This window comes from Hermetia illucens, chromosome 3, assembly GCF_905115235.1.
Source record: "Hermetia illucens chromosome 3, iHerIll2.2.curated.20191125, whole genome shotgun sequence".
Lineage (NCBI taxonomy): Eukaryota > Metazoa > Arthropoda > Insecta > Diptera > Stratiomyidae > Hermetia > Hermetia illucens.
The window spans coordinates 130305157-130318358 of NC_051851.1; the positions used below are offsets into that span (position 1 = coordinate 130305157).

The 13202-nt window shown below is 44.9% G+C and overlaps 1 protein-coding gene across 2 annotated transcripts in view; it reads right to left on the reverse strand.

Moving 5' to 3' along the window:
- LOC119651134 (nitric oxide synthase) overlaps window positions 1-13202 on the reverse strand; it is a 359499-nt gene that overhangs the window by 237010 nt on the left and 109287 nt on the right. For both annotated transcript variants that reach the window (XM_038054529.1, XM_038054528.1), the window contains exon 2: window positions 5390-6544. In XM_038054529.1, coding sequence (XP_037910457.1) covers window positions 5390-6106 — 717 coding nt within the window. In that variant the 5' untranslated portion in view covers window positions 6107-6544. The remainder of the gene's footprint in view (window positions 1-5389; window positions 6545-13202) is intronic.

Consider the following 13202-nt stretch of genomic DNA (forward strand, 5'->3'; position numbering starts at 1 on the left):
CCACTTTTACGATTTCGCCGATCAGCCGATCTGACTTCAAATCTTCGTGGCACTTGAGACAAGAATATTTTTGATGACACCCCTATGGTCATCAATACTTTCAAGCGGGTTACTCAGCGACAGCCGGATTTTATAAGTGGTCGATGTTCGAGGAGCTTCGCACTTCTCTGACCCTGCGCAATACGCAATCGAACGAAAACAACGATTAAATGGTAATCCCCTTCGAAATGACAACTAAGAGATATATCAACAGGATCACATTGTCATACATCTAATTGCTGGTAGGATGTCGGTCAGAAGAAATCTAATTGACCTTATCGCAAGGTCTTTGCACGAACAATTCCCCACCAATAACGAGACGATGGAAGCTTTATAAATCAGTAAATCTCCCACCATTATTGGTACGGCCGCCCAGACTGTGTTTGCTTCATTACATATCCGAACAAAGTGCTGTCGATCACCTATCACGATCACAATATCACCTTTAGAAAGCCTCTGCTCAACTGCGTGTAACTGCCCATCGAAAGTACTTTTCCGCTATGTTGGAAATCTCTGTTGGCGCATAGCACTGTACAATGGTGATTCTCATTGCCCTGGAAGGGAGGATAGAGAGAAATACTCTCCAGACACCCACTACCTAATTCCGCTTAGGCCCAAAATATTCAGCTTATATCGCTGCAAATCTAACTCGAGTCGAAGAAAGCGAGCATTTAGGGGACTCTTGATAACATTGTCGAGAAGTGTGCGCACATTCCAAGCATAAGCCGTTTCCGATATCCGAAGACAGTAGCGATAAGGTCAATCCCTATCCGCGACATCGTTGACATTTTCCTACCAGTTTTGGGACTGGCTATGAACCCCGGTGAAAAGGAAGCCTGGGAGGACCAGCCATTTGACTACAAGACCAATGTTACCATGACCAAGCTGGAAGAAACGATCCGTGAAATTCGTAGTAACAGTCTTAAGTCGCTAGGAGCCGATGCAATTACAACCTAACTGGTTGAATATAGACGCAACTAACTACACCAGTATATCAATTTGTACTTAAAGTTCTGAACAAACAAACCACGCCTCATGATTGGCAACGAGGCATTATCTGCTCCATACATGGAACAATGGACATCTCCTTATTCTATCAAGTATCGACTTGAACTTCGCCTGAGAAAAACTAATCTATGATGCTGATGTAAATTTTAGAGATATTATCCTATACAAACCCTTCGACTACTGATCTATGCTGAGAATATCCAGGTAATGGGACGGACAACCAGAGATCGAGCAGGTGGTGCTAGATCTTAGGCTTCTAAGGAATCTCATACGCCGCGCTAAAAGGCGAGACTCATTCCACAAAGCCTACCCGGAAAGTCCCACTAGGACCACTTCATTTCCTTAAGTTTCGGATTTTAAAAACTGCGAAAACACGCTAACTAGGCTACTCCAGAAACCGACCGGAATACACTTCTGGGCTAAAGAATCGCGAAAACCAAAGCGAAACTGCGAATTTGGTACTAGCTGTCAGCTCTGTTTCTTCAACCACTAAAACTGCACTCCCTAGAACTCTTGAGAAATGCCATTCCGATGCAAAATTTGATGTAATACGCAACACCTGTAAAATTAATGAGTTATACAATCAAAGGAAGTACCTTTGATAAGAACGAAGGATAATAAAATGACAAGGTAAGGAAGAGATAAGATCAGACGATCGGAAACAAAATGATGCCTAGGATTATTCGCCTTTGATTAAATTTATAATTTTGGAGAGTCTAACTCCGTTTGTGAGAGGAAGCGGGATGGGAGTCTGAATGGGCCATGTAACACATGCAAGGACGGGGTAAAGGTGTAAGTAGGACCAGATTAACAGTATCTACTACCTGTCAGATCTTTACCCAACTTAGATAGTGATTCAACATTAGGGAATATTCCCTGCAAATCGTAAAAGACTACCAAAAAGAACAGTAATTCGTGGATGGCTACCTGGAAATTTTGATTCTACTTGCTCAATTATTCATGCCTGGAATAAGTATAGGCTAACCGGTTACAAACGTTGACTATCGGACAAGGTCACCAGTTGACCATCTTGAGCAAAAATTCTAGCGTTAAGCGGTAGATATCGTGGGGTTAAGTGAGACTACACGGTGGGATTGTGCTCGGGGGTTTGCACTGACAGTTTGCGCGTTAGGGTAGGGGATGTGGTATATCCAAACTTGAAGAGACAGGCGTGGAAAGGGGGATTCCCCCGGGCCTGTAATTTTCTCGAAAGTCCGGAATAAAAATTTCAGTGATACGAATGAACCTCAACCACTGCCAGAAGGTGCAAGATCTACTCTCACAAACCAGCCGCAAGAAAGATATCGACGTGGCCATAATTATTGACCTTCATCGAAATCATGTTGGTGGCACTTAGGTCAAGGATCAAACTTGCCTAGTAGCGCTATGGGCTTTCGAAAAACAAGCCTTTCAGAAATTAATGGAATATCGGACAATAGCTTCAGCAGAGCAAAGGTTGCATACTCTACACAGCGCTGCACTTCACGAGCATAAACCAATGCTGAGTGCAGTGGTTTTGGATGCAAGAAGACGTTGGCCAATAATCATAGCAGATAATTTTAATATGTAGGCTCTTGAATGGAGCAGTCGCACAACGAATTTGAGAAGACGTGGTACTCGCAAAAGTTTGGACCTCATATACTTTCAGAAGAAGTGGCTTGGGTTCTATAGAGGACATTCGTGAGTGCCGCTTTAATCAGAAGAGCTGCTTAGCAAGTTAGTGAGGACTACACTCACATTGGTCACCAGGCAATCTTCAGGAAATCAAGGGTGAATACAGTTCCAAAAAAAGTTCTTACAAAGTGGCGGGTGGGTTGCCAGGTTGGAAACCGAGCGGTTTCGCTTTAGCCTGTTATATCCCTGAATGATACGACTATACAAAGAGTCGCCAAGATCACCCAATGGATGACGCAAGCATGCGATGCTACTATACTCAGAAGCCAATCCAACTACTAACTGAGCAACGACAAACAAATTAATATATAATAAGAAAGCATCACCAGGGGTTTAGGGCAAAATCCTACGCACAGAAACCATTAAGGCGGGGAGGAGGTTTTGAGGATCGGCTTTTTTACTGAATAGACAAATTTGTGTTCCTTTAGATTTTATGAGCGTAGCACTCAGCGATTATCGGGCTACGTAAACAGCGTCTTTATAAGTACATGATAATTAACGTTACACTCAGCTTTAGCGAACACCTAGAGGATGCATGTCAAAACGCAGCTAGTACCAGCGTGGCACTTGCAAGACTGTTAGCGAAAGACGGTAAGCCGAAACATCAGAAGAATGATTTTAGCCGGAATGCTGCGATCCATTCTGCTTTAAGCGTTGCCTGTGCACACGGTCATGAGAAAACTCGGTATTCCGAAATCGATAGGACTGACTAGGTGCATCCTGATCAATGTGCGACGCTACCACAGCAAGATCACCCTCGAGACCACTCTACATGAACAACGGTCTAATACAAAGGGATGCTCTATCATGCGACCTCTTTAACCTGGCCCTGGACAAAATCATTCGTGATGCTGAGGTAAATGCAAGAGCTACCATCCTCTTTAAGTCCCAACTATTGGCCTATGCTGACGATAGCGACATCATGGGAAGAACCACCCGAGACGTATAAACAGCCTTCATCCAGATCGAGCAGTTGGCGTGAGATCTTGGGCTGCATATCAATGGAGGCACGATAAAGTATATGGTGGCAACGTCAGCACCGAAAACCAACCAACCAACAACATCAAACCGCACTGGTCAAACGGGAAGAATAAGGATAGGAGAATACTTTGAGACCGTCGATAATTTTTCCTATCTAGGGTCGAAAATCACAATCGATAACAGCTACGATGATGAAATCCGCGCACGGTTGTTGGCAGCCAAAAGAGCCTATTTCAGCTTACAAAAACTGTTCCGCGCGAAACGGTTCACCAAAGGGTCAAAGCTCTTACTGTACAAGACAATGATCTTGTCAGTCCTCATGCATTCCTCAGGGACTTGGGTTATCAGCAAGAAAAATTGCTAACTCTTTGCCCCGTTCGAGAGAAGAATACTCCGAAGAATTTTTCGCCTCCTACATGAGGATAGATGATTCTGTAGCCTACATAACGACGAGATCCAAGAGCGATACCATGACCGTCCGGTTGTGGATAAAATCCGGCTCAATAAGTTGTGGTGGGCGAGTCCGTATCCGTATGGATTAGGATGATCCAGCCGGAAAAGTCTATAAGGCCCTGACTGAGGTGGAAAGATACCGTAGGCCAGGGCGCCAGATAGTTTTTAGGGATATCGAATTGGTGGACCTCGGCGCAAAACCGGGATGTCTGGAGTCCCCTATTTTGGCAGGCCTAGACCAATGATGATGAAGATGACGATTTTTTTGGTAATGTGTGTACGGAGACGCTTCCAAAGGTTCGGAGAAGAAAGCGAGGCCGTATTAGTTTGGCGAACATAACTCCAGCCATGGCGAATAAAATGAGTGTGCTATACCATGCAAGACCTAAGGAGATGTAAGCAGAACCCAGGAATACGCCAAGGTCAAAGGCGGATGATTACTGGCAATGCAGATGGGACGTATTCCAAAGATTGGGCTCATTCCCAACATTTGTGTATGGCTTGAATAGCAACATGGAGATATCAACTGCTATATTACTTAGTTCCTCACAGGACACGATGTATGTAATAACACATCGGAGCAAGCAGAGCATGTGGTGTTTCACTGCCTAAGGCCTACGATGGAGAGGAGAAACCAGAATCAACCGCTGAAAAGGAGCGTAAGTCTACTCTCCAGACAAAACTGGCATACCGTTTAATCCGTAATTGTAAAAATATAGTACGAGCCTGCTCTAGCTCAGATAGACACCACATGCACAATTAAGGACCATTATTAGAATTTCGATTAACTTCATTGTCCCACTAAAAAAAAATCCAAAATATCTTTATTACCCCTCTTCGGTGATCTAATATTTTAAGGAGAACTTTGTGTCAGTGTTTTCTAAGGGTCAATAAGAATGAAAAAGAAGTTGGAGTACACACAATCAGGAAAAGTAGAAAATATCCAGAGTTAAAAGCAAAACTATTTCATGTCGAATATCGGATGAAAACTGACTACCATAAAATCTTGCATCTTATTCCTTTACAATAAAATCTCGGTTGCAGTTGATGGTTATCAGAAAGTCCAAATGGCTTGTTTGCAGCCCATCGAATAATTCATCCATTTTATTTTGTTCACTTCGAGGTCTATTTCTAAGTTCAATTAACAAACGAAACCCTTTAATTTCAAACAAATTGAAAGCACAACGAAGATGCCAAAAATATTTGCGAATTCGAGAAAAAAACGAATACTTACATCACGTCCTTTAGTATGAAGCGTATCGTAGGATTCAGCTTTTGTGCTAACATTTTTCAGTTTCGCTGGTTTCCGAATCAAAGCACTACGTCCGTCCTCATCCATATTAACAAAGCTGCCCGCCCGCGAGCGAATATCCTGTGAGAATTTACGTTGTTGATTACGTGGTGTCGGGGATAGTTCACGAGATCGATGATGGCCTGTTGAGTTCGGGGATGCGGAAGTTGCAGTAACAATCGGAATAGTTCCTGCTCCCCCCATCGAGGAACCCGTCACTCCATTTGAATTTTCACTACGAATTTGCCCGTTAGGAACGCATATGCTCAAACGCTTTTTCTCCTGTTGTTTATATTTGGGTTCGCAAGCTTGGGATTTCTTCAATGAACCCAACGGAGGGCATACATCGATTCCAGTATGGTTTCGGTATGGCTCAGAGTCAAGGGCAGGGATGGAATTCCGTGGAGAGCCGGTTCGAGGACTTCCACCTTCGCTCAAAATCATACCGTTTGGCAACCGATTCAAATCACTGACGCGACGCCCGGATTCCGCATTAGCATTCTCGACAATGCCAGCCTCCCTGTGTCTAGGGTCCTCGCCCTCCGGTGGGGGACGTTTCGACTCTGCTGTTTCTGAATTTTCAGTTTCAGTTGACTTAGCCTTTCGAAGCGAACCAATTCGCAAATGTTCAAGCATCGAATTGAAGTGATGCGACATCATGATTCGAACTTTTGTGTTCTGCAGGAACGACTAATATCCGGAATCTGCGTACTTTTGGCTTCGTAAAGCCCTTGAAAACTGCCTGTGTACACTTTGGTGTTTTGCTTGTTAAGGCGTTTGTCTAAAAGGTTTTTTGTCGTTTCGTTTTTCACAAGCAACAACCTCGTGGAATACCACTAGAGCTTGTAATCCTGTTAAAGTCGCTTTTTTCCACTGGTCAACACAACAAAGGGTACGATCAGGACATAGCATTCGATTTAAGGATTTGCATTTCGTAGCCTGTTTTGTATTATGTTTTTTTGAAATTATGTCTGTCGTCGCTATTGGAGTTTGATTTCTTCACTATTCCTTTTCTACATATGTATGCGTGTTTGCTGGTTTCGAAACTGCTTAACTTGTTGCTTTTCCTCGTTTTCGGTGGCCCTGTAGATGTCTGGCCTGGAACAAAAATTTGGAAGTAAGTTAAATTTTATGAGCATTTTATTGCTTGCAGGACAAATTTAAATCTCATAAAAAGAAAAGTCTTCAGCTTAGCGAGTGCCATTAAAATTAAGTGATTTATGTGACTTGTAGCCTGAAGATGCTTTTGCTTTATTCGCAGTGCATGGATATTTCCAGTTTTTTTTGCACAGAAATTCAAATTAACCAAGTCAATTTTAAGCAAAGGTTTTTAATGCGATTAGCTCTGAGGGACTTTTTCATTGATTTCGAAGGGTCCTTTACCTTGCAAATACGCTAAAACATCTTTTTTGCCAACACCTTACAAATATTAAAATAACGATAAAATCCAACGGTGAGCAAAGGATTGCAAGATGGATTTTATGCTGAAAATTTGAAAAATTCTAGGCTCAGTGGGCTTTATTCCTCTTAATGACTCTAATGAAAGACGCAAACAAGATGTACGCCTGAGAAAAGCTACAAAAGCCACCACGGGCTTTGCCACGATGATGTCGAACGTAGGTGGGCCAAAACAGTGTAGTAGGCTGCTGATAGCTGGGGTCCCGCGGTCCATATTGTTGTACGCGTCGCCTGCGTGGCCGGAGGTTTTGAACAACGTACTGAACTGGAGGATGATAAATTCTGTCTATCGTTTGACTGCACTGAGGGTATGCAGCGCATTTCGAACTAGTCCGCATGATGCTGTGTTTGTAATCTCAGAGATGGTCCCTATTGACCTATTAACGAGACAGATGCGATGCCTGTATGGACGGAGGCAGGCGAGTTCATCAAGAACGGAAGCAGATCACCCGAGAACGGCAAGAGAGGAGTCACATAAACTCTGGCAACGATGGTGGGACGAGTTGTGGAAGGGTCGGTGGACATACAAGCTTATTGCTAATATTAGGAAATGGCATGACCGACGGCACGGGGAGATGAACTATCAACTCACGTAGTTTCTCACTGGACACGGTGGTTGCTACTGCATTACATTTCATAACAGAGAGTATGTTGTTACCTCGATACCATGTTCATGGACAACCATGTTTTTTTAAGTAATCGACCCTTTGGGACACCCGTAATCCTCCCATTTGCAACCAATGTCAAAACTAACACGTGTTTCCTGCTATCTATTAATCGAAACCTTTCATTTGAAAAAAAGATTCACCCACTCATGGAGGTGTATGAGGTCCCGCCCCCCTCCTTAAAATCAACATACAGCAATGCAATTCACCAACCGCATGGAGGTCGACAGTTTCAAACCTTCTATCAAATTTCGTATCGCTAGGTAGAACCGTTTCTGAGAAAAGCACGAGTGAAAGACTCCTATGAGGAGTTGCCAGATGCGATAATAAATGCGATGATATTTTTGCATATTTCCTCATCTCTACTGCGTGGAGCAAAATGGCTATGGGAGGGATACCCAGAAAATAAAACCAAATAGAGGGAGGCAACTTACGGAGCACGGGCTCGGAACCAAAATGATGGGTTCAAAGGTCATCGCAGGCCGACTAAGCCGGCTTTGACACCTACCGCATTTATCCAAGAGAAACGTCCATAGGAGTTACTTAAAAAAATCAGGAAATTGATCTATTCAGGTCAAGCTCCTCAATTCATCGATCCCCATCAATGCGAAAATAAAAATTAAACGCAGCAAGCACATTAAAAGATAAAGGTCTGTTTAGGAGTAGTAATGCCTCATAGAGAACAGAACCCTGACTAGGAGGAACTACGTTTCACGAAATCTTGGAGCTAAAACAATTGAGCAGATTTTGGTTCGGTTGGATGGGTTATGAGAACGAGACCTGTTACACTTTTTAAGGGTCATATTTTGAGCCCGCACTCCCCTTCCGCATGTATGGGGAACCATCAGCACCCCCTCCCTCCCTTAAACTCAACACAAAATGGCGCCACTTGCTACATGTAAAAGGATTCACAGACTACACGGTCTTACCAAATTTCGTGATAATCGGGTTTCGCTCTTTCCAAATAAACCGAGTGTGACAGACAGACAAACAGACGGACAGATAGACGTCGAATCGATTCTAATAAAGTTTTGTTCCAAACAAAACCCTAAAAAAGCACCTTAGTAGTTTCGAAAAACGGAAGATAGAAAAGCTGTGCCCGAAGTGCGAGTGTCAGCAATTAAAGGGAGACCTAAAAAAAGAAAATAGTGAATGGACGAAGGTCGTAAACAAAAACACGGAGAAGAAAGCAGAAATGCGAATTCGCCTACAGGTAATCGTCATGTTCAGTAAAAAAAGTCAAAGCTGACCCCCCCTAAAAGATCTGGACGGAAATGTCAGCAAGATCCGAAGCACCCAGGGAAGTCCTCATGTTTGAGTTGATGGGATCCAGCTTGGGCAAAATTGATGGCTTTCGATTTTTTCGTCTCTTGGGGAGAATGTCAACGTCCAAGACCACGAAATCTGCATAGTAAGCAGGTCGTTGAGGATTTAGTTAAGTAGCCCACTTATGAATCTGAGATTGAAATTGGCATGGCAAGTGAACACTACAGAAACCGTGGTAACGGTGTAGGGGCCACCGACTCGATTGGCCTTGACCTTGTGTGGACAAAAATAAGCGGCATGCACGCTCCACACATTGTCGCAACTTTCTACATTTTATAAGACGCCGACATTTTTAACTGCACGGCCGTTCCCTACCATTGCTCCTCAATAAATGGTAGTGATTTCATGAGAAAATAAAAGAAATGAGAACCGAGATGCGATGCGATCGCTATTTCCCGAGCGGCCCATTATGAAAATCTTTACCATAAACTTAATACTCGAACCGGCGAAAGGGATCTGTATTGACTGGTCAAAAGCCAACACCAACGCTTACATGAGATCGACAACTTCTGTTGTGTTATTGATAAGATCGACACTTTGTTTACGAATCGACAAGTCGCAACGGACAGATACAACACTCTATAAGTGTTAAACTTCCGAAACGGTAAGCCGTCGGACACCTCCCCGTCATCAAAAAAATAGCCTGGAACCGTTTGAGACATTACTTCGAGTTAGCTTTCTCGCTCTCCCGGCTTAGAGAGCTTTCAAGTCAGGAAATTTCTCTCACCAACGGAAGCGAAAAGGACGAAAGAAGTTATTAGTTCAAGGAACCCTTGCCATCTGGTCCCTCTATTGCCCGAGCATAACATTCTTTGCAACACGAAAAGAGCTAACATTATGCACGACTGCATCTGCCAACGCTCCTCAGCACTTCTTTAACAGCATTGTCTAGAGAGGACTCACCTGTGTCTGCATAAAGTTGGTGACGAAACCTATCCACCATTCCCCAGGAAAAAGGGTCTGTTCGGCGTCGTCCACCACTCTATTGCAGAACACACAATCAGGAGATCGTTCCTTTCCGATCTTGGGCAGGTAATACTTTCATACCCGCTTAGAAGTTGCATACAGAAATAGTCAATCTCACCATGCTTTCGTTTCGTTTCGTTAGTAGTCATTCGAAGTGTGTGTGTTGACTTTCTTCAGGGGCAACCACCCCTCTTAAAACTGCGCTCTTGCGGCTGTAGATAGCTTTACGTCCCTGAGCAGGGAGGGCTGCGGGGATCACTAAAACGCGATCACTATTACAGCCGGTTCTAAAGCAATGGATAAGTGGATGCCATTTGTAAGGCTCCCCGCCATTGCATTTGAGCAAGGCACTTACGATACACCTTCTTTTTAACGGTATCAACCCATACCTCCGCACCGTACAGCAGACGGACTGCATTGCTCCCATAAGAAGACGTTTTCTGGTAAATAAAGAGCTCTCAACGTTCTCCATTAGCCGACTTAAGGCCAAGACTCCAGCTGCAGCTTTGCCCTCTGCTGCTTTAATTCGCTCGAAAGAGCTCATTTTCAAATCGAGCAGTAAACCAACATCTCTAGCCGTTGGTTTTGACTCTATATTCAAATAGCTTATCGAAGTGAGACGCAGATGCAGGGCCAAGATCCTCTTTCTGGTCAAGATGCATAGTTCGGCTTTTTCCATCGCAAGACTAAAAGGACGAGCAATCATCCACTCACTTACCTTGCGCATCAATATGCCAAGTCTGCGTTCTGCCTGTTCAACAGTGCGTCCGGCACCAAGTGCCGCAACATCAACTGCATAATCAACCAGGCACGACTCTTCCGGCATGTCAAGTCTTAGCACACTATCTTAGGAAGTTCGATACCCAAGACATGAACTTCATCTTCATCTGGCTTTCTAGAGTCTCATAGAGCAAGAAACGGTCTTTCAGATTATCCCTCAATATCTGCAAGAGATAGGTTGGCACGCGCGGAGTGAGTTTTCTAGCGTGCCTAGCATGTGTTTCCATCTCCGGAATTGAAGATATTTGTGACAACAAGCGTTATGAGTAACATTATCCGTCGGTATTAACGGTTGTGTGCCTCAGCTCGATGAACTGCATCCACTACCTCCATAACAGCATCCATCATGGATCCCCGGCTCTGAACCCGAACTGCCTTACGGATAAGTCCCCGGCAGTACGTCTATACCAAGCGCATGGCTTAGCATTCATACTGGTCGATGCAAGATATACCTAAATCTCTACCGAACTAAGGAGTATGGCACCCGTGTTGAAACGCAACACCACTAAGAGGCCCGAAGGTCTTTTCTCGCTTGAGCATAACCACAGCCCCATGAAACTCCCACTAGGGGGCCTACCGCAAATAACCGAGTTGTACTCACATACAACAGGAGTTCACCCGAAGTATGAGAGTCCAGGAGCTATCCCGTTTTCCATGTTACCAGTATATCCCTGGTAAGGTTTCGTGACCAATTTGCCACTTCAGATGAGTCTCCGTGCAGACACGAGTCTAATCGCCCTAATTAGGCCTTTCGAGCATTCGCCTACTGCATCACGGCCGGCAAACCAAAGTGAGTACAGCGTCTCCCGGTGCCACCACTATGGAGGTTCTCCTCGGCAACTTGGTTTTGGTTTGGCCGACAGGGTTGCCACTCCGTCTTCCTCACCGCCACCTCTAAGCACCACCTTCCAGAGACAGTGAAGCCCATGGTGTTTTACGTAGGCACCTGTCGTGAGACTTAATCCTACGGTCTTCTTAAGACACGGATTGATTTTGTGACCACAATCAGAGCCCCGCTGAGACAAGCAACAACGGTACCAGTCTATACCCAGTGCATGGCTTAGCATTCATACTGGTGGATGCAAGAATTACCTAAATCTCTACCGAAATATGGAGTATGGCACCCGCGTTGATACGCAACACCACGCCGAGGCCCGAAGGTCTTTTCTCGCTTGAGCATAACCACAACCACCATGAAACTCCCACTAGGGCGGCCAACCGCAAATAACCGAGCTGTCCTCACATACAACAGGAGTTCACCTGAAGAATGTGAGTCCAGGGGTTTCCCCCCCCCCCGCCCTCCTGTCAGTATACCCCTGGTAAGGTTTCGTGACCAATTTGCCACTTCAGATGAGTCCCCGTGCAGACTCGGGTCTGATCGCCCTGATTAGGCCTTTGGAGCATTCGCCCACTGAATCACGGCCGGCAAACCAAAGTGATTACAGCGTCTCCCGGTGCCACCACTATGGAGGTTCTGCTCGGCCACTTGGTTTTGGTTTGGCCGATAGGGTTGCCGACCCATCTTCCTCGCCGCCACCTCTGAGCACCACCTTCCAGAGATAAGGAAAAATGCCCCCAACAACAAGTCCGGTCATTGGTGGAAAATCTGTTTGTAAACGTTCGCCTAAATCCCATTAGTACCTGGCGCCCTCTTAATTTTCATAGCGAGTACTGCTTATTCGTGATAATTCATGATGAAAAGAGGACAGTTCTCGACGCCTTCCGCGATTGACATCAACTGGTACAGGATATCTAGAAAATAATGCCCGTACAATGCGGTCCATATGATCGGTACTAAGTAAGCAGAGTTTCCGCAAAGCCCCGATTTTCTGGGTAACAAATTTATGGCAGTTTCCACGGATCCTCGTTTACCACATTGCCAGCCGCGAGCGTTTAGCTGACTTGCATTCTGCCTTTGCGGCGCATGCCTCCTCGCAGGCGTGTAACCTCTGCCTCCAACGGCAGAGCTTATGACACTCTTTCCGTAGAGCAGTAGTTTCTGCCTTAAACCAATACATAGAAGGCCGGTCACGGCTGGAACCCCTGGGTATGGAAACTCGAACAGGCTGTCATCAGATTCATCACTGAATTTAAAAACAGTGTCAGGTGCAACGTTAGCATCCCTTCACCGAACCTGCTTCAAGAACTTTGACGAATGTTCCGACGTTCACTCTTACAACGTTCGACCCGAAGGCAGAGAAAATGGTGCACAACAAATAGCATCAACCACTCTGAGCGCTGTGTACTGGTGGTTAATTGTTAACAAGCCTTCCAGTACTCATTACCCGTTCATGGACGATTTCAAAGATTTCAACGCAAAAGTTACGTCATGTGACGTGCGGGAATATTAGCGTGGAATCGGTGCTTAAAATTACGAACTCGGTTCTCGCCGCCATTTCCATGATTCGTTTCCGCCTGGAGTCTAAGTGAGAGATGCGCCATTCAAGGGCCCTAGCATTGAAATCAGTTCCTACCAGGATTCGTGCTTCCGTATCCAAAAAGGCGTCCTCCAGGGCATCGAGCCTGGATCGAAAGCCCGGAACCGACTCACTCGGTGTTAA